At 32.3% G+C, this 20,885-nt stretch overlaps 1 protein-coding gene and 1 long non-coding RNA gene across 2 annotated transcripts; one reads left to right on the forward strand and one right to left on the reverse strand.

Annotated features, from left to right (window-relative positions):
* The first annotated feature begins 7,275 nt into the window (after nt 1–7,275).
* Nucleotides 7,276–20,475, forward strand: LOC114286637 (uridine/cytidine kinase UKL1, chloroplastic). Its single transcript, XM_028229850.2, has 15 exons — nt 7,276–7,651; nt 7,896–7,987; nt 11,688–11,757; nt 11,928–12,046; nt 13,057–13,153; nt 13,793–13,872; nt 15,567–15,761; nt 17,117–17,200; nt 17,297–17,357; nt 18,033–18,093; nt 18,297–18,390; nt 18,520–18,592; nt 18,747–18,829; nt 18,914–19,016; nt 20,095–20,475. Exons 1-15 carry the CDS (start codon nt 7,465–7,467, stop codon nt 20,205–20,207), a joined length of 1,512 nt encoding a protein of 503 aa, XP_028085651.1. The 5' UTR covers nt 7,276–7,464; the 3' UTR covers nt 20,208–20,475.
* Nucleotides 19,696–20,584, reverse strand: LOC145789949 (uncharacterized). The gene is made up of 3 exons (XR_014328468.1): nt 20,458–20,584; nt 20,105–20,179; nt 19,696–19,986 (listed from the first exon to the last, which is right to left on the reverse strand). It is a non-coding gene; the product is annotated as an uncharacterized LOC145789949 (long non-coding RNA).
* Nucleotides 20,585–20,885: the final 301 nt, after the last annotated feature.

The raw sequence follows: 20,885 nt of genomic DNA on the forward strand, positions 1-20,885 counted from the left end.
AATTTTGAATAAAGATTGGGACCACCTTTCCCTCCACCCCCTTTGACCCCTTTCTTTTTTGATTGGCCACTTTTTCTTTTTCTTTTTCTTTTTTTTCTTCTCCTCCAATCACCACCCGCCATGTGTGTGGGGTGGTGGGGGTTGAAGTTTGAAGGGGTCTAAATCACTGCTGTTTTAATTTTTGTCACCTTTGAGAATAAACTCTTTAGGGCTTGTTTGATTGCTTTTCTCTTTATTCGTTTTATTTTTTTGGACATTAAAACAATAACAAGTTTTAAAATACTAACATTTCATATTAGCGTTCGTTTTGTGAGAATATTGTTTGAAAATTCAAAAAATAAGCTTTAATGTGAACGGTCTTTTTTTTTTCCCCTCTATAGGAGGCTCAACATAAAAATGGGATTTGACTTCTCTTTTGTTCTCCAATTTCCCTTTTGTTCTCCAATGTACTTTTGGGTTTCGTTTGGAATGAGTTGACTTATTTATTTATTTATTTATTTTTGGCTATTTTAATTTAGCATTAAAAAGTTTCATTATTTTTTTTGACTTTTTAAAATTTTGTGAAAGAAAAAAATAAAATATTTATAATTTGAATATGCCATTTATTTTATCACCTTTTTAATCTATTTTTTTTTTTATAACTATTTTAAATCTCAACCTCAATTTAGCCTATGCCAACGACGGCAACCTATTGGTCTATTATTGGTCTATTAGAGCATCTCCAACGAGAATACTCAAAATAGCTATTCAAAATTTTATTTTACTATTTTAATTAGTCATTTTTTTAATATGCATTCCAACAAGGCTATCTACTTTAACTACCTTTCTTCTTTTAAATATTATTTTTTATTCTTTCTTCTTTCAAATATAATATTTATTAAAAAAAAAGAAGCTAAAGAGGACACCTGTCCAGAGATCAACGCAAGGAACGAAAAAAATAATAAAAAATTATGAGGCTAGAGCACAATGCCTCATCTTCTTTAACGAGTTACTGTAGCGCAAAATCATTTTAACAAGCTTCTGATGAGGCTGTTGGAGACTCATTTTCAAGCTTGAAACTAGCTAAAATAACAAAATTGATGATATAACGATTCTGCTGGAGACGCTCTTATGTGCGCTGTTCTCTAATTATGCGTTCATATTATTTTTTGGGTTCATGTGTATAAATTATTTATAAACAAAAAAAAAATCATATTAATTTAGTAACTATAGCCACTCTGAGTAAGGTAAATCTTTGAACTATGGTTTCTCAAAGTCTTAGGTTGTGTTTAATAAAGTTTTAGAATTATGATTTGTGAATAAAGTTGTATTTTGAATTTGTGAGTTTTGAAATTATGATTTGAGTGTGAAAAATTTGTTTGGCTATGAGTTTTGAATTGAATTTGGAATAATTGATGTGACATATGATATTTGATTTTAAAACTTACAAGTCATAACTAAATACATAACCCAAAATTATATTCAAAACTCATAAAAAAATTTAAAAATTTCAGAATATATTTTTTATTTAATATATAAAAAATAACAGGTGTTAAAAAAAATTACACTGTTCTGGTCAACCGACTGGTCGGACGTCCGGATAGGCCAAATTTCAAAATTCAAATCCCACTTGAAACAAGTTTTCAAAAGTTGTGTGGAATTAATTTTTGAAATTTGTTACTAAACACCATACTCAAATATGAGCAAGGATCCTCTAGAGTGATTTTTTCCTAAAGTTTCCTAGAGTACTACATTGTGTGGTTGACATTTACTGGCAAGTCACATCAATTTTTCTGATGTGACTTGTCAGTAAATCTCAACCACACAATGTAGCATTCTAAGAAACTTTAGGAAAATTTCACTCTAGAGGATCCTTGATGCTCAAATATAAGTATGGAATCACGATTAGAACTACACATCGAACACAACCTTAAGTTTACGGCTTATTCTTCTATTATTTAAATAAATAATTTAAATCAAAATAAATCTCATATTGAACACATTAAAGTTTCGTTTGAGAGATGGATTGGCTTTTTGACAAATAGGTTAAAAATAATTTTTTGACTTCTAACCTCTTTATAATCACATCAACTCTCTATTTCTTTACACGTTTTTTTTAATAAAAAAAAGTCAAAAATTTAACGTTTAACTTACTTTTCAAAACATTTGAGTCGAATATTTTATTTTTTAAAATTTTATGAGAAAAAAAATAAAATAATTACAATTTAAATATAATATTTTATCTTATTAATTTTTTAATCTATTTTACCTTTTTATTAGCCTCCCAACTTAAAAAAAGTCTCATGGCAAATGAAGGCTTAATGAGAGGATCTAATTAACATACCCAGTGATAAATTGCTCCAAACATGATTTGACACGTCAAAAATAATATTTCACCAAACTCTCAAAACGATGCAGTAGTAATAAACTTGTAAATATTGTATAAATAATGGTAAATTTTTTTGCGTTTTAAAATAAAATTATTAAATTAAGGCAAATTATTTTTATATAGGATAAATTACACTCATCTCCCCTTAGACTTCTAACAAATATAGGAGTCCCTTGTAGTTTTAATAATTACAGTAACTTCTCTTACTTTACCTGATATTCTCCAAATTCTCTCATTCTGTCAAATTAAAACAAACGGTGTTACTTTCCTATAGTAAATGACCTTATTGCCCTTCTTTTTAAAATATTAAAAAATATTTTTGGATTGGAGGATGAGTTTGGAAGAAAATGACCTTACTATGAGAAGGAACAGTGTTTTGAATAAACAGTGTTTTTGGATTTATTTTTTTTAAATATTAAAAAATGTTTAAGAAAAACTTATTTTTTTATTTTAAATATATAATTTTTATTTAAAATTTAAAAAAAAATTATGTTAAATATTTTATTTTATTTTGTAAATATTTAATTTTTTTAAATTTTAATATTTTAAACTCAAAACACAACTTCATACTTAAATCGTAACCAAACACATAACTCATAACTTAATTTAAAAATTATTTTCAAATCTCATAACCAAACACATAACTAAAAGCTCCATACTACTTTCAAAACTCAACACTCAAATTGTAACTAAACACATAACAAAAAAAATTAAAATATTTAAAAATATATTTATAAAATAAAATAAAATATTTAAATAAACAACACAAAATTACTCAAAACTCGTAACCAAATACACAACTCAAAACTCAATTCAAAAATTATTTTTTCAAAACTTAGATTCGAGTGTGGAGTTATATTTTGAGTTTAAAATATTAAAATTAAAAATTTCAAAATATTTAAAAAATAAAATAAAATATTTAAAATAAAAAATTATTTATTTAAAATAAAGAAATAAAATTTTCTTAAATATTTTTTAATATTTTAAAAAAAATAAATTTAAAAATGTCATTTTGTGGGTCAACAGAGAAATAAGGTGAACAAAGGAATAATAACAAGGGTAGTATCGTCTTTTGTTGCTAAAACAGAAAGGTAATAAGGTAATTTACTCTATGCAAGTAACACCATTTGTTCCAATTTGATGGAATAGGAGTATCTAGAGAATGTCAAGTAAAGTAAGAAAGATTACTGTAATTATTAAAATTATAAAAAAAATAAAAATAAATAAAAAAATTCCTTTTATTTATCAAAAACCTCAAGGGATAGGTGAGTGTGTTTTTATATTTGTCTTTACTCATCCCACTAAAAACATGACTATTAATAGCACTAATGCATTAAAAAAGTAAAAAAAAAAAAAAAAAATACAATTCCAAGACTAAAACACCATACCATTACTGGCGGAACCCACTGCCACCTAATTAGTGGGAGCACTAAGCATTTTTCTTGTCTTTATTCGCACTACTAGTTCTATTCTAACCCATATTGAGGATGCCCGTCCTTTTACGTATATTCCTACGGTATCTTTCTCCAAAAAGAGAAAACGTGCAACCAAAAACGATGCCGTCAAATGAAGGTTTCTAATTTTATACAACAATAATAATAAAAATAAATTATACTTATAAATTTTTAATAATTACAAGAATTACATCTGTCATAATCGCACATATTTTACTTTTACCAGTAGGATGAATTACAAATACAGTTATTAAGATTTGCTTAAAGTATAAATTATTTTTTATAGTTTGAAAAATTATAAACACTTTCTTGTTAAAAAATTTTATTTAATAGAATTAACTAAAAAAATAAAATTTATAATTACTGTCATATATAATAATAAAATTACTTAAATTATTAATTAAAATATATTTCTAATATCATTAAAAATTATTAATTGATTTGATGATTTATTAATAAAAGAAACAATTTGTTATGAAATTAAAAATCTTATGAGTGAAATGTAATTTTTAAAATTATAGGAAACGATTTATATTTTGATCAAATCTCTATTTGTAATTTGGATAAATATAATTTACCCAAATTATTATGTGACAGTTGCGACCTAATTAAAAAGTAACTAATTTTTGTTTTTTTATATTTATCCTCTATGTCACGTGACCATCATAATATAAAAAGGGATCCAGTCTTTTAGACGGTTTAATTAAGGTAACTAATTTTTGTTTTTTATATTTATCCTCTATGCCACGTGACCATCATAATATGAAAAAGGAATTATTTGGAGTGTCCTAAATAAGTGTACTTTTTGTCTTTTTAAACTAAAAAGTTGAGGTTGAAAATATGAATATTTAAGTTAACTTTTTGACTTTTTATGAAAAAATGTGTATTAAAAAATTGTATAAATTAATGTGTAGGGGAGAATTAGTATTGAGAGTTGTGCAGCCGTAATTGTTGACTTGTGGTAAATAGTGATAACTTTTTAATTTTTTGAGTAACTTTTTGATTTTCTGACTTTTTTGAGACTTCCCAAACTTAGTTTGGTCTGGTAGGTCGATTTTTTGGCCATTCATATTTGAGAAATTTGGCCATAAACTCCACTTAATTTTTATTTATTTTAGTTAAAGGAACAAAAAAAAATTAATATTTTCAAAATCCTTATAATTATAAAATTTTGTATAAATGATAAAATTTGTTATTTGACTATTATACCTTCTATTTCTCCCATTTCTTTTACAACACTCTCTCTTTCTTCACCAACTCGATGATTGTATATCGTCTCCACCGTCTTCATCGTCTATCAACGTTGCTCATCCTCACCATCGTTCGTAAATCACCATTTTTACCGTTAAGTCACCACTATCTTAGATTTAATACCTGATAACTCATATTTGAAATCAATAACTTAATATCAGAGATTAAAAAAAAAATTATACTTGATAGAAAAATGAGAAATCGAGATATTGTAATGAAAAATTAAGAATTTTTTGTTTGTTTGTTTGTTTGTTCATAGATCTAAAAGTACAAATTTGACTCTAGTTCGTTCATGTAATATGTACTCTGTTTTCGTAACAGTAAAATTTTATTTTGGTTAACAACATACTGATCTGCTTAATGACAGTAAAATTTTACTTTGAATCATAGTAAATTTCATTCTGGTTTAGAATAAATTTTATTATTATTTTTTTATTTTTATAATTACAAAGTAAAATTTTACTCTGAATTAGAGTAACGTTTATTATAATTACAAAGTAAAATTTTACTCTGAATCAGAGTAACGTTTATTATAATTTAAAGTAAAATTTTACTCTGAAATAAGCTGCGATGATGGCTTTTTCGAAATAAAATTTTACTGTTCAAAGAACAGAGTATCATGAAAAGAAAAAAAGAGAGATAGAAAGACAAAGTTCGAAATCAGAGAATTAATAAAAGAAAAATAAGAAAAAGAAAAGAGAGAGAGAGAGCACGAACCATCAAAACCAAAGAGGGAGAGAGAGAGAGAGGGAGTCAACGATCCCAGATTTGAGATTTACGAACCGTCACAAATCGTCATTTTCTGATGACGACAATTGTGAATGATCTTAGATCTGAAGTTGTGGATGCAACAAATGATGGTGGTGATGAAAACGGTAAAGAAAGAGTTTCATGGTGAGTGGTACTGATAAAGAGCATCGATGGCACCGATGAAGAGAATAGTGATAAGTGCAAAATAGAGAGAAGAGAGAGTGATTATAAGTTGATATACACACACACATACATATATTTTGAAATGATCTATATAATTTTTATTATTTTGAAAGACAAGTTAGACACTAAAGAGTCTATCACTAAATCTCCCTATATATTTTAGACTCATCAATAATTTAAATAATTATTCATAAATAATTTAAATAATTTATTTTTTAATATTTTTGAATTATTCATAAATAATTGAAATTATTTATATTTTAGGATTCGTCAATAAAATATTTTTATAAAAAATTAAATCCATTGAGTATTAAAAATTATGTCTTTGGATTAATTATTTATGAATTATTATTTTAAAATTATCTATTTTTTATATAAAATTAGTTTGAATTACTATTATCAAATTAACAAAACTTTTTATAAAAATAATATATTTAATAAATATTAAAATATAAATAATCTAAATTATTAATACGAGACTGAAAACAAATCCCTTAAACCCAACACTTTTAGGCCCGTTTGTTTTAGGTGATAGAATGGAGAGGGTTGATAGTGAGGGAATTGATAGTAAGGAAATTAATAGTGAGGAATTGTTAAATTATTTTTATATAAAATAATAAAACAAATAAAAAATATAAAAATTAAACATTAATATTTTAAAAAAAATTCTCAATATATAAAAAATAAAAAAAATTCTAATTCCCTCACTATTTTTTTAATACCATCTCTACCTTCTCCTTACCAATCTCCCTTTCTCCTCCTTACTAGTCCCAAGCGATTACTAATCCCCTCCCTATCTCTCAAAACAAACACTCCATTCTCAATTCCCTCATCACTATCAAACTCAATCCCCTCTCTATAAGAGCATCTCCAATGGTAATAGGCATTTTACCTATTTAAACATTACTATAAAGTATATATTTTATTTTGCCTATCAACTATTTCATATTTTTACTCAAACCATACTCTTTATTTTAGCTATTCATCTAAATACTATTAATTTTATAAAATGTCACATCAGTAACAAAGATGGAGGGAAATGATCCTAATGATTAAATACATTTTGCCTAGTCTTGAAGGCTAACTACATGTAGGTAGTGAATGTGAGTTGAGCTAAAATACCTAATCATATGCCTAGTATATTAAAATTGAAAAAAATAAATTACACTAGATATTTTAACTAACAAATATGATATACCTAGTGAGTTGGCTCTAACCCAAACAAACAAACGGGCCTTATAATACTATTTTTTTAAAAATTAATGTTTATATGCGACGTGACTCCTGAGTATAACTAGTCGCGACAAAAAGTCCCAAATTACGATTCAGGCTACTGCTTGGCACTGCTCCGAAGAGAGAGGGAGGGGGAGAGAGATTCGAGTGCCTGGTGTCTGAAGAAGAGTCGATAGTAGAGAATATATATATATATATATAGAGAGAGAGAGAGAGAGAGAGACGATGCCGGAGCAGACGACGCCGATAGATATAGTGATGGAGGCAGCATCAGGGCCTCATTTCTCAGGCCTGCGACTCGACGGCCTCCTCTCTTCTCCTTCTTCTGGTCGCTCGCCGGCGCTTCCTCTTTCTTCTTCATCTTCCTCAACCCTAGCCGACTCCAATGGCCCCAAACAGCCCTTCGTCATCGGTAATCTCTCACTTTCCTTTTCATTTTTTTCGATTTCTGATCTCACCGTAAGCTCCGTTTGATTGGCAGATATAAATTCTCCGCATTCAATTGCAAGATTGGAAGCTTTCTTTCGATTTTCTTATCAATTAAAATATTTTTTTTACTATTTTTGCTTCAACTATCAGTTCTGTGTTTTAGGGCTCCAATGAGATGAAATTTCAATTTGATCAAGTGTTTTTTTTTTGGTGTGAAAATTGAGTAGGAGTTTCGGGAGGTACGGCTTCTGGTAAGACGACAGTGTGTGACATGATCATTCAACAGCTTCATGATCATCGCGTTGTGCTTGTGAATCAGGTTTGTTGGACATTGTTGTTCTCTAACAAGTGGTTAAATTTTGGTGCATACACTTTTCTTACCTTTTATTACTTTGATATCACCAATTGTGCATTTTGAATATGCTACACTCTAAATATTTTTAAATCTTACTCTATGTAAGCAATTTATTTTTATTTTTTTTCCTTCTCCCAAAGCATGAACATCATTTTTATTTTCAAGCGAGGATAAAATCAAAATTGTTTTATCGGAGATGTATCCACTACATCATGGATTCGCGAACAGATGCCGTATGGAAGACCTTCTTTTCTTGGGTCTATGGTCCTCTTTAAGCTTAGTCCTTTTGTTAGATATTCAACTACTCACTTGTCCGGCAATCAAAATGTCCCATCAATAAAGTGAGGGCTTTCACGACTTGACTCGCAAAGACTCGACTTGGGGACTTCCCTCGTAGAGTGGCGGCTTTTGTAAGATTCAAGTTCGATCGAGTCCATCCCTTGAAGTCTTACCCTCCTTGGGAGATTGTGGAATGAAGCTTGTTGCCCTAGCAAGCTCAAGATGTTCTGTGCGAGTGTGGGTGAGTGAAAGGTGGCCCTTGTTAGTAAACCAATATCTGTAGTTTAGATGCAGAGTAGGAAGATCCTTTGAAAATTCAAACAAAGAGAGAAAGAAAGGAGATTTTGTGGACATAGGAGTTGTTCTTTTGCTGTATGGAATAGTTAGTAAACCAAAAATGCTTCATGCTCGAGTGTGCTTATATAGAAGTCAAAGCCGTCATTAAAGGAATAATCTTTTTTTGCATGCATTTGACTTTTATAGTGTACACCTGTCATGATTGCTTTCTTACAGGGTTGTTATGATATTCATAGGCAGAAAGAGTGTGACATTGTCTTTATTAGCTGGAAATTTGGTGCGGTATTTGACGTGCGGACAATATATAAGTACCACTAATGTATTGTAGGATTTGTATCAACCATTGAAGATTCCTTAATTTGTCTTGATATGTAGTGATAATATCAAAGGTATTCATTAATACATCACTAATACATAAGTTGAGTAAATAACGCGTAGTCGTGTACCTTGAATTAAGCTTTCCATAAATAAATAGTAAAAATGTAAGTACTTTAAAGAAAACATATGGATATTGTTATTTACACAATTTCTTTTTTAGGTACGAAAACTTGTTCTGTAATGCTTTTGCTATTATGTTAGAATATCAAGTTAGTAGATGTTTTGAGCAGCTCATGTTGATTGGTGCTTTTAAGGTGACTGATACTCAAATTTGATGCTTTATTGTTTTGAACTTCTACGGTGGTGCATGTAATGTACTTTTTGATTGTTTGACAATTTTCTTGTGTTTTGAAGTTGATTGGTGCTTTAAAGTTTTTGACCAAAATATTGCCTTCTTAGAAAGAAAAAAAAAAATCCCAAACTAGTCTTGATTGGAAACTATTTCTCAATGTAGTGTTGGTTTCTCCGCATAAGGAGAAGTGAGTTTAAAGTTTTAATGTTAAGCCTTCATTTTGACTAGAGGTTTTGAAAGCATCTACTTAAGCTTCCACCTAAAGTAAAGGCTTTTAAAATCTCCATTCAAAACAAAGGCTTTGTTTCATCATGAAAATATTAAAAAAATCTAGGCAAAGAATGGAGGCTTTTAAACCTAGGCAAAGAATGAAGGCTTTAGGAATAATTAGAACTATTAAATATGGACATTTTGTACCATATAAAGCCACCATTTAAATTGTATGCTTTTTTTACTTGCACACTAGCACAAAGCATCAACTTTGTGTGATGGCTTTAAAAGCCACTATTTGGAATAGCGACTGTATTTTTTATGAAGTGTGGAAGGCTTTAGAAGCGTCTAATCGAAGTGGAGGCTTTACGTAATTTTTTTTTTTGGGGGGAGTACCGTACATTTTTTATCATATGTCTACAATATGGAAAAATCTACTCTAGATTGGGAAATAATTTATAACTTGTACTAGTTTGGAACTATTAAGCATCAACACTCCAAAACAGGTGCCTTAATGGTGTCGGATACAGAGACATGTACAGGACACACCAGCTGCTATGTCCCTTCATTCATATGGTGTTTATCGACCTTGAGAAAGCATATGACAGAGTGCCCCGAGATATAATATGGTGGGCGTTAGAGAAGAAAGGGGTGACAAAAGGCTACATTGACGTGATTAGGGACATGTATGAAGGGGTGGTGACCACTATTAGATCGCCAGCTGGAGAAACAAATGAATTTCCTATCACTGTAGGATTACACCAAGGATCTACCTTAAGTCCTTATATTTTTGCTTTAGTTATGGACGAGTTGACGATAAATATTCAGGATGACGTGCCATGGTGTATGCTTTTTGCAGATGATATTGTGTTAGTGGATGAGACTAGAGAAGGAGTTAACACAAAGTTGGAGATCTGGAGAAAAGCTCTTGAATTTAAAGGATTTCGGATAAGCAGAACTAAGACTGAGTACATGGAGTGTAAATTTAGTAACAGTAACAATGAAAGCAGAGGAGAAGTGAAGATTGAGAACCAAGAACTGCCTAAGAGTGAACATTTTCGTTATTTAGGGTCAATTATCACAACAACGGGAGAGATTGATGCAGATGTGGCCCATAGGATTAAGGCGGGATGGTGTAAGTGGAGAAGTGCGTCTGGGGTATTGTGCGATAAACGAATACCTACTAGACTCAAAGGTAAGTTTTATAGAACGGCTATTAGACCAGCTATGTTGTATGAGACGGAGTGTTGGGCAACTAAGAAACAACATGTAGATAAGATGAGTGTGGCTGAGATGAGGATGCTAAGGTGGATGTGTGGTAAGACTAGACAGGACAGGATTAGGAATGAGTGTATTCGGGAATGGGTAGGAGTAGCACCGATAGAAGATAAGTTGAGAGAGAATCGTTTGAGATGGTTTAGTCATATTCAACGGAGACCAACAGAGGCAGTAGTGAAGAGATGCGATGCTGTAACGGTAGATGGAAGTGTTAGGGGACGAGGTAGGCCTAGATTAACGTTGACTAGCGTTATAAATAGAGATATGAATCTACTTAATTTGACCAATGAAATGGCCTTTGATAGGGCCGTGTGGAGAAGAAGGATTCATGTAGCCGACCCCATTTGATGGGACTTAAGGCTTGGTTTGGTTTGGTTTGGTTTGGACACGAGAACTAGTTTCCTCCCCTCTTTAGTGCTTTTAATGAATGTTGGATGTTGAATGTTTATTACTTTTTGCTTAGATTTAAATAGTTAATAGGCCATTCATAAAAAAGACATATATGACAATGTTTAGTGTTAGTTTTTGTTAATTTTGATTGTTTATAGATGTAATATTAATCTACATAGCAAATAAAAATATATAATTTTTTTTTATTGCATGTGCCCCCATCATGTCCGCGTCCCCATTTTTTTTTCAAATCACCGTGTCCATATTTGTGCTTCTTAGGTTTGGATTTTTTTTATTAATAGAAAGAACTAACAACACTTTGATAAAAAGACTCTTTCTTTTTAATTTTATTTATTTTTTCAATTTTCTTTGTATTAGTTTATTAAGGGACTGTGGGAGAAACTAGTAAATTTCAATCACTGTAATATTGCATCAAGGGTTAGCTTTGAGTCCTTACTAATTTGCCTTGGTTCATTCTTTTATTAAAGAAAATTTCCCTTTTCAAATTTCTTGATATATATTTGGTTTGGCTATCTGTAGGATTCATTTTATCGTGGTTTGACAGCTGAAGAAGCAAAACGTGTGCATGAATATAATTTCGATCATCCCGGTAATCAAACTAATTATTAAATATAACCCTTTACTTAATTTCAGTTGTAAATAAGCTCTGGTGGTAATTTTCTTCCAGCTTTGCTGAATATATGCTGCAACTAGATTTCAGTAGCATCTTGCAGGGGGCACTTGTGTAAATCTTTTAATTATATGCTTGTTTGTGTGTAGATGCTTTTGACACTGAGCAGTTTCTAGAGTGCATTGAGAAACTCAGATGTACCCAATCTGTACAGGTTCCAATATATGATTTTAAAAACCATCGCAGGTGTTCGGAAAGTTTCCGGCAGGTATGTTCTATCCATCACTTTGTGCATTCCTTCAACTTGAACTATATATCTACTCTTCACTGGTGTAGTGACCTTCGTAACCATATATCCATAGAATAGATGACACACCTCAATTTACATATTTATCCAAGATTTACAGGAGATTGATTGGGGATCAATACCTATGAGGGATTGTTGAGGGATCAAATCCCCACTCAAAGGGATCGATCTCCACTAGGAGGGATTTCTTGGGAATCGATTGCCCCGGCAAAAAATAGCCTAATTTGACCTGATTTTGGTTTTTAATCCCCGTTCTCCTACATTTTAAACAAAAGCCTTCACGCACTTTGAATTGCACGACATTGCATCATCTTGACACCCACGACTGTTTGGGTAATCGGAGCTGTCAAAGTACGAAGATTGAAGTGAGGAGCCTTGTGGTTATCCAACAAATTGAAGGAGGCTGACCGAGCCAAGCCGAACTAGTGGAGGATGTAGAGGATTTCAGAATTAGGTGAACTTGGGTATTGTTGTAATTCCTTTTGTCTGTGTTTGATTTGCTAAGTGGATTATTTGGGTGTTAGGATCGCAGTTTTCATCTTGTGGGAGGAGTTTCGTATAGGGTTTTCATGTTAAAATTAAATCATCGAGTCTATTTTTAGTTTTATTATTGAAAAGAATATTTTATGACCCTTGAGGCCTATTTACAGCCCTATAGGTACAATATATTCAGATTCCAATGTTTCAGGAGGCATCTTCACCATTTACAAGATGGCCAGTGTGCTCATTGTCTGAATTGTAAATATTCTTTGTTTTTGTGTGTAGAGAGAGAGAGAGAGAGAGTAATTGTTCCCTTTGGTTGCCTTTCTTTTCGATCAATCCCGGTGATTGGTGTACCGATTCAGAGATTTTAATGTTTGACAGGGTAGTTCTGGTGCTATTACTATTATTGTTCTTGTGCAAACCTTGGGTTCAATTTATAAATATTCCTTTTAACTTCTCTGAACTACAAGTTCAAAATTCTTTGTCAGGTAAATGCATCTGATGTAATCATCTTGGAGGGAATTCTGGTTTTCCATGATCCACGTGTCCGCAACTTGATGAATATGAAGATTTTTGTTGACACAGGTCTCACTCCTTCACCCTGATTGTTGCTCATGTATTATCCTGTAAAATCTGTCATTTAAGTAGCAATTTATTATTACACCTTTGTTTTGCTGGGCATTGTGGTTACACAATGCTTTTAGGCTTTGTTTCAACTTGTGCACAATTCCTAAGGGGCTCCATGTGTTATCACACTTCAATGTTGTATAACGTAGTTAATTCAATGCTTAGAGGTCATGTTAAATATGCTTACGAAAGCCTCAGTAAATGAGATCGTAATTCACTCTTTTAGGTTGACACAGTGCCCAGTTTGTATATGTTTGTGTATTTCCTATGCACATGTTAACCATGGATAGCTGCCTTTTGATTGCCAGAGTAAGACACCATCCTTTTCCTAAGTATTTCTATATTATCTTCATGTTATGCATATATTATCTTGAATTTTTTTAGTAAATATTATAATAATATTATCATGTTCTATGCTAGATATGATTAGGTTTTAACAAGTAACCATTTTAGTACACTGATATTTGTTCCATGTCCCATTGATGATATACTTTTATAATGTTTTAGGCATTTCTTTGTTATATCTACCACAACTTTTTCCCCATTAATTCCTTGTCTTGCTATCTTATTTGTTGACTGGTATTGCAATTGTTATAGATGCTGATGTGAGGCTTGCTCGTAGAATAAGGCGTGATACAGTTGAGAGGGGTAGGGACATAAACTCTGTGCTTGAACAGGCAAGCCCTTTTACTTACCTTAACATCTTTCTTGTTATTGCTCACCGTTAATAGTTGAAGCCCTGATTTAAGTTTCTTAGTACTGCCAAATTTAGGATTCTGCTGAAAATTTATTATTCACCTAAACCAGGGATATGCTGCTTCCTCAATTGTCTAAAGTGTTTTACTTTCTTCATTTGATGAAAAAAAAAATGCCACTGGCATTCAATTTCCAAGGAGTAGCTAATTTTTGTGAAACCTTTTGAGGAAGCTGCTGATCATTATGAGAGACTCTCCATCAACACTCTGTCTTCCGTTTTTTCCACTTATTTATTTGTTGATTAAAAATTGAAACTAATAATTGCAATGCATATAGTATTACTGTGTTATTGCTGTTGTGATTATTATTTTAGGATGATGATGTTAGCTGGGACTTTATGGATGTAGTCCCCTTTTTTTGTAAGTTCCACTTTATATGATATGCTGAATTTGTAAGTTGAAGGTTATGCAGTTTTGGCTACAATGCTTGGATGGGTCTGCTCTGTTTGATTAACTTGTTTTCTAATTTTTATTTTATTTTATTTTAAATTGAAAAACTAGAAACTGGTGTGACAAAAATAATCGCCAAAAAAATATTTTTGAATTTTCAAAAATTATTTCCATTCCAAAAAAGAGAACCAAATGAAAATAATGAGTGTTGTTAATCTTTTTTTTTTTTGTCATTTTTTCACCAAACTAGTTTTTGAATTTTTATTCAGAAAATAACTTCTGAAAAATCAGCCAAATAGAGGTAATTGATGCATTTTCTACAAAACTTAGTTGTAAACGAGAGCAGGTAGGACAGTGTATAAGATAGACAATTTGGTCTACACTTTGTGGTTAAATACTCTGAAACCATTTACCAAGATGGGTGGCTAGGCTAGGGAACATGAGACACAATAAATCCATATAGCATATTTTAAACACTACTAGGGTGCGCACATGGGCTCAGAATTCCCGACAATGCATCGGGATTACAAGTTCAAATATCTTTATATTGGAGGAAAGGGGTAGGAACTGATTCTTTCTCCACCTATGAGTGTTTATAATGTGTTCTTGATGCACTAGGTAGAATTAAATGTCAGAGAAGATACATGTAGCCAGTCACAAATACTTGGTTTAAGAGTTCAATCTTATACATGATTTTTCTTTTCTTTTATTGGTAAATAAAGTATTTGTTAAGGTGCCAAAAGTGGCAGAATCTTTATATACTGGGAATATACAAAGAAACAGAAGCAGAGCCATTCACCAAAACTAAGCTTGCCTGCAAATCTTTTGCATGATATAATTTAGTTGATGTGTTGTACCTTGCTTGCTTGCTGTCTGAAGCAGATACTTTAATGGACGAGTTTTGCATTATGTTGATGTAACTCTCAATTAATGCTACACAAAAATGCTTATTTGGAATCTACCAGAGGATACGAGAGAGTAGAAATTTACGAGAGAGTAGAAATTTGTCACTTACAATACATTCAGCTCAGCACAGAGATATTATTATGTTTTTGTCTGGATTTGACTAAGAAAGCATCTTCTCATCTGGTTCTAATTCTTCATTAATATTATTCTTGCTACTTTAGGAAGTTTTAGTAATTGTGTGATGCCACCAGTCTTCTTTAAATTCTTGACTTCCTTATAATGGGATAACAAACCTTGCAAGTGCCATTTTGATTGTGCAGTATGCAAAGTTTGTGAAACCTGCTTTTGATGATTTTGTCCTGCCATCAAAGAAATATGCTGATGTTATCATACCCCGGGGAGGTGATAATCATGTCGCCATTGATTTAATTGTCCAACATATCCGCACAAAACTTGGTCAGCATGACCTCTGCAAAATATATCCCAATGTTTATGTTATTCAGTCAACATTCCAGGTACATCTTTATGTTTTTTCTTAATTTTCCCTTGTTTTGCATATCTCATTTGGCCTTAGCTTGCCTCACTGAGCAACAATGTTCTCATTTCTCCTTGAGGTTCCTGACTAATACCTTTCGCCTATGGTTTTGGAAATTACACTGGCCTCTCCTATCAAAGGTTGTCACTAAGGCCAAGTTTGGCATACACAAAATAATCCATTTTTTTTATCTTTTTATCTTTTTTCCATCACATCACCTTTCTACTTTTCTGCACATCTTTTCGTAAAAAGACAAAAAGTACACTTATTTAGGTCATCCCAAACAACCCCTTAAATGTTGTTAACAGGGAAAAAAAATGCTAATCACTCTAAGTCATCTGACTGAGTGGGCCGACTTATGTGTCCTATGGGAAGTAGTCTTTTGAAATTACCTGCAATGTATATTAGTGGATAGACATAATTTCAGAGTGTATTCAGAAAGTTAATCTGCATGAATAGCATGACTCAACATCCAAGTCAAAATGCCAACTAAATATCTCTCTTCTCCTTATCACCCTCCATTAGGGGTGGCTTGGTGGGCCTCAACAAATTGTTGGTGGTGAGGGAAAAAATTCTGGCAAGTGTGCAAGTGGTCCTCATCTGTGGTGAATTTATAATGTGATTTGGAAACAACAATGTGCGGGATGTAAATCCCAAAGTCTAATGTATATTTGTCAGAAACCTCGGGGTAGATTAATGTAACTCAAACTTTATATTTTGGGAAAATATCAAATAAGTTCTACTTTCTCCATTAAGTTTCTATTGAGTCCTATTAACTGTATGCTGAGAGGGCTAGTGCATGTGTTAATAGGACTTGATGGAAACTTCACTTGAAAAGTAGGGACTCGTTGGGAAGTTTCCCTTCTTTTTTTATTTGTGGTTCCAGGAGGGTTGGTGTGATTATCTTTCTCATGGTCCTAAAATCCTCCTGATGCTTAATTATCATTGATTATTGAACTAGACCAACTTCTGAGAGGGAAAAATAGGACCAAGGAAAAGGCATCATCCTGGATAGATACGGAGAATGGCATCAAGGTTGAGCTACAGCTAATTAACTGTGAGGGATTGAGAGGACCTTTTATGGTGATTATAGTAACATTATTGTGGTTTTTACTTCTGGGATGCTGGGTCATTATGTAAATTAACTTAGGGTCAAACAACAATAACACCAACAGAGCCAATGTGTTAGCACTAGATTACAGGTGAAAATAGGTCTTTCACATCTACATAATATTCTTAATATTTTTTCTATTTCCTTGTGATTCCAATTCAAATTCATTCTCTTTTCGTAGCTTTGAGTTTTAGTTATGCTTATCCTGGAGACCCATGTTGCAGATAAGAGGAATGCATACGCTTATTCGAGATTGTGGTATATCAAAGCATGATTTTGTATTTTATTCGGATCGGCTTATTCGTCTGGTACTTTCAACTATTTAGCTTTTTCAAAATCATTGATTTACCCAAGATCAAAAGAACAAAGATGTTATCATTGCTTGTATTGATTTTGACTTTCAGGTTGTGGAGCATGGCCTTGGCCATTTACCATTTACTGAGAAACAAGTAGTTACTCCAACAGGTGTGTTTTAAGAGAAAAATATGTGACATGGCTTGAACTCAAATTCAACTCTTTCTGTTTTCTTTCATTTCTTCCCATCTCCCTATCTTCACTCATGAAATTTGGAAATAATTGGAGTACTTCCTTCGATCTTAAGTTTTCCTTAAGCTATTTGAATGTAAACTGAGGAGAACCTTATATACCTTTTATTTTGTGTGTGTGTGTGTGTGTGTGTGTGTGTGTGTGCGTGTGTGTTGGCTTTGGGTAGGATATAACAGGATTTGTAAACTAGCACCAAATTGTTGGCATTAGCTTTTGCAGATTAATGACTGATGACAATGATAATGCTGTCCTTTTAAAATGTGATGGTAGAATGAATATGAAATATTTTATCTAGCTTATTTTTACTCTTCTTGCTCAATTTGCATTTTCTTTTGCTTAATAGTAATGTAGTCTTCTGTGATAACTGAAATTGACATTTCCTGATCTTCAGCTCTTTGTTAACAGATAGATTCCTATTGTTTTCTTGTTTGTGTTTGTTTCTAGGACATGAATAAAATGTGCATTGCTGTCTATTAAAAAAGAAAAAAACGGAGGTCTAGATGTGTCTTTGTTTTGAAAGACTGCAAAATGTTGTTTCTTAGATATTCTACACAAAAATAGAAATGTTGTTGATTTGTTGGCATACTAATGCAGGGTCAATGTATACTGGGGTTGACTTTTGCAAGAAATTGTGTGGAGTTTCCATTATTCGAAGGTAAGAATTAAATCAGGTATTAATAGAGGTGCACTTCTGCTTTTGGAAAGAATTTTATTTAAATTGCTTATGAAAATGGGAAAGAAAGATCTTACAGGGAGCCAATTTTCTTGCCAATGGTACTGGGATTCAGGTATCTGACCCCACCTAATTGGGTGATTTATCATTGGGTAACTGGTTATATTGCATAAATGTCTTGACAGTGGTGAAAGTATGGAGAACGCAATGCGTGCTTGTTGCAAAGGAATAAAAATTGGAAAAATTCTGATCCACCGTGATGGTGACAATGGGAAGCAGGTGGTTTTCCCTGTCCCGGCCCCTTTTTTTCAAACAAAAAAAGTGTTATTTGCCCCCTTCCTCAGGGACTTGCTTTCCCATATAAGGATCATATGATTGATTTATAACAGTTTGTCATCTCTTACCCAGCTTATATATGAAAAGCTTCCCAAGGATATTTCGGAAAGGCATGTCTTGCTTCTCGATCCAGTTCTTGCTACAGGTTTCTAATCAAACTTGTTCATTTTTTTGCTTCTCCTGTTTGGTTGTCTCTTTTGCATATCTTCCAATATATGTAGTGCAAAATGGACTTGGTTGTCTTGTTTCTATCTTTCTGCATTTCTGTGACCTAACAAACCATAATGGCTTCTTTGAAGGCAACTCTGCTAACCAAGCAATCGAGCTACTTATACAGAAAGGAGTTCCAGAATCCCACATAATATTTCTAAATCTCATTTCTGTGAGTAATTTCTGCTCTGCTGGTTTCAAGTTTATTAAAAAAAAATGTTTATGCACTGATTCCTCTGTGTTATATTGCATCTAGGCCCCCGAGGGAATACATTGTGTTTGCAAGCGGTTCCCATCCTTGAAAATTGTCACCTCAGAGATTGATGTAGCATTGAATGAAGAATTCCGTGTCATACCAGGTATGGGAGAGTTTGGTGATCGGTACTTTGGCACTGATGACTGATCCTTTGTCGTTGAAATGTAGAGATTAAGATCTAGTAATGGATGGGTCAATACCTTGATATGGATTTAGTCCCATATACAGAGCTGAAAGTGCAGATCAATCTGCATTTGAATGGGATCTGATTATAGCTAGTTGGCTGCACTGTTTTCTCAATTGTGCTTGTTATTCTATTGCATGCATTCACATTTCTTCTCCTTAAATCAGACTGCTTACTGTGTTTCAAGGAGGTACGTACATAAAGCCTTAGAATTTAATATATACATAATACATATGTTTGAGATCATCTCTCTAGTAAACATTCAAAAGTCTGAATAATTTGCTGTTGATGTCAACCAACCAGTCATGATTTGAGGTCCCTGTTTTTATTTATTTATGTCTTTTTGGGTAAATCTATCTGCACACCGTACAACTCTCAGTACACACATGGTGTTCGGATATAAAGTTCCGAACAAAAGTAAAATGTTCGGATTTAAAGTTATGAACAAAAATAAATTGTTTAAATAAACATTCCATTCAATTGTTTATATCTGAACTAATGTGTTTGTGAAATTCGCATTTTACAGTGAAAACTAATGTGATATTCTTTTGATTTAGTTAACTCCCTGTCTTTTGGTCAATAATCTTTTGATTGAACAAATGAGCATTGATAATTCCAAAGACGCATGAAAAACTCACGATTCACCGGCCTATAACAAAGCAAAACACCACCTTTGTCATGAACATTCTAGTGAAAATTATATATGCTAGAATAAAGTATTCGGTATGAGAGAGAGAGAGAGAGAGAGAGAGAGAGAGAGAGAGAGAGAAGTCCTTTATATGTAGTAGCTCGTACTTGTCTTCTTTTGAGAACCTCCTTCACCATATAGCTCATTCCATTGTAGTAGCCCATTCATGTTCATAGACTCAGTTAACACACTAGCACTGACCTGTTACCATGAATTGGTAGAGTTGGAGGGAGAACCAAAGACAAAAAAGACATTATGAAGCAATCACATGAAAACAAAAAATGAAGAGAGGTTATCTTTTGCTTGTAGGTTCTTGTACCTGTTCTCGGGCATACTTGAAGTCGTTCATATTTATTGGCCCAACGTCTGAACTCTCATTCATCACAGCTTTCTTCTGTCAAAAGCGCAAGGTGTACAAGTGATCAGTAAACCTGTTCCCATATGTGTTTGTTGCAAATGAAACTTTTGTTTTAAAGTTGAAGAATTAAAGTGTGATGAGAAGAGATTGCAGATGATTCATGAAGCCATACAAATATTTTTATTTTTCCTAGATAGAGAAAAACATATTTTAAAATGTTTGACAAAAGGTAACGAGTCATGAAGATTCAAAACGATGGCCATAAATCACAAACTATGTATGTTATTTAATGAAATTAAGAAGAAACACTATACCTTCCTTTCTTTCTCCAATATCTCTCTAACGGACCGTATGCAGCAGTGACACAAAGATTCTGCAATATAATACAGAAATTAAAAATTTTGCCAATGCAGAGTAATTACTCTGCATATATTAAGAGACACAAAGCACTTTGATGAGAAAGGCAAGGAAAAGCCTTGAGATCACTTCCGGAAAACCCATCTGTCATTCCCGCAATTGCATCAAAGTCAATATCAGGAGACAATTCTTCCTTAGCCAATATTAGTTTTAAAATTTTAGATCTATTTGGAGCATCTGGTAAGTTTATGCAGAAATATTAAAAATACTATAGGCTTCCAATTTTGCAATCAAAGATGTTGAATACAGTGTCAAGATTTTCAAGATTTTTCTAAGTTTACCATCGTGGCATCCTTCTAATAACAGCCTCATCAAGATCGAAAGG

This window comes from Camellia sinensis, chromosome 4 (assembly GCF_055761805.1).
Source record: "Camellia sinensis isolate YWXY chromosome 4, ASM5576180v1, whole genome shotgun sequence".
Classification (NCBI taxonomy): domain Eukaryota; kingdom Viridiplantae; phylum Streptophyta; class Magnoliopsida; order Ericales; family Theaceae; genus Camellia; species Camellia sinensis.

What these genes read in the sequence shown, in the direction of transcription:
- LOC114286637 (XM_028229850.2), top strand. Translation starts at nt 7,465, where the DNA reads ATGCCGGAGCAGACGACGCCGATAGATATAGTGATGGAGGCAGCATCA. An exon ending in CAAACAGCCCTTCGTCATCG is followed by an intron (nt 7,652 to 7,895) that starts GTAATCTCTCAC and finishes AAAATTGAGTAG; the next exon opens with GAGTTTCGGGAGGTACGGCT. An exon ending in GGAGTTTCCATTATTCGAAG is followed by an intron (nt 18,094 to 18,296) that starts GTAAGAATTAAA and finishes ATGTCTTGACAG; the next exon opens with TGGTGAAAGTATGGAGAACG.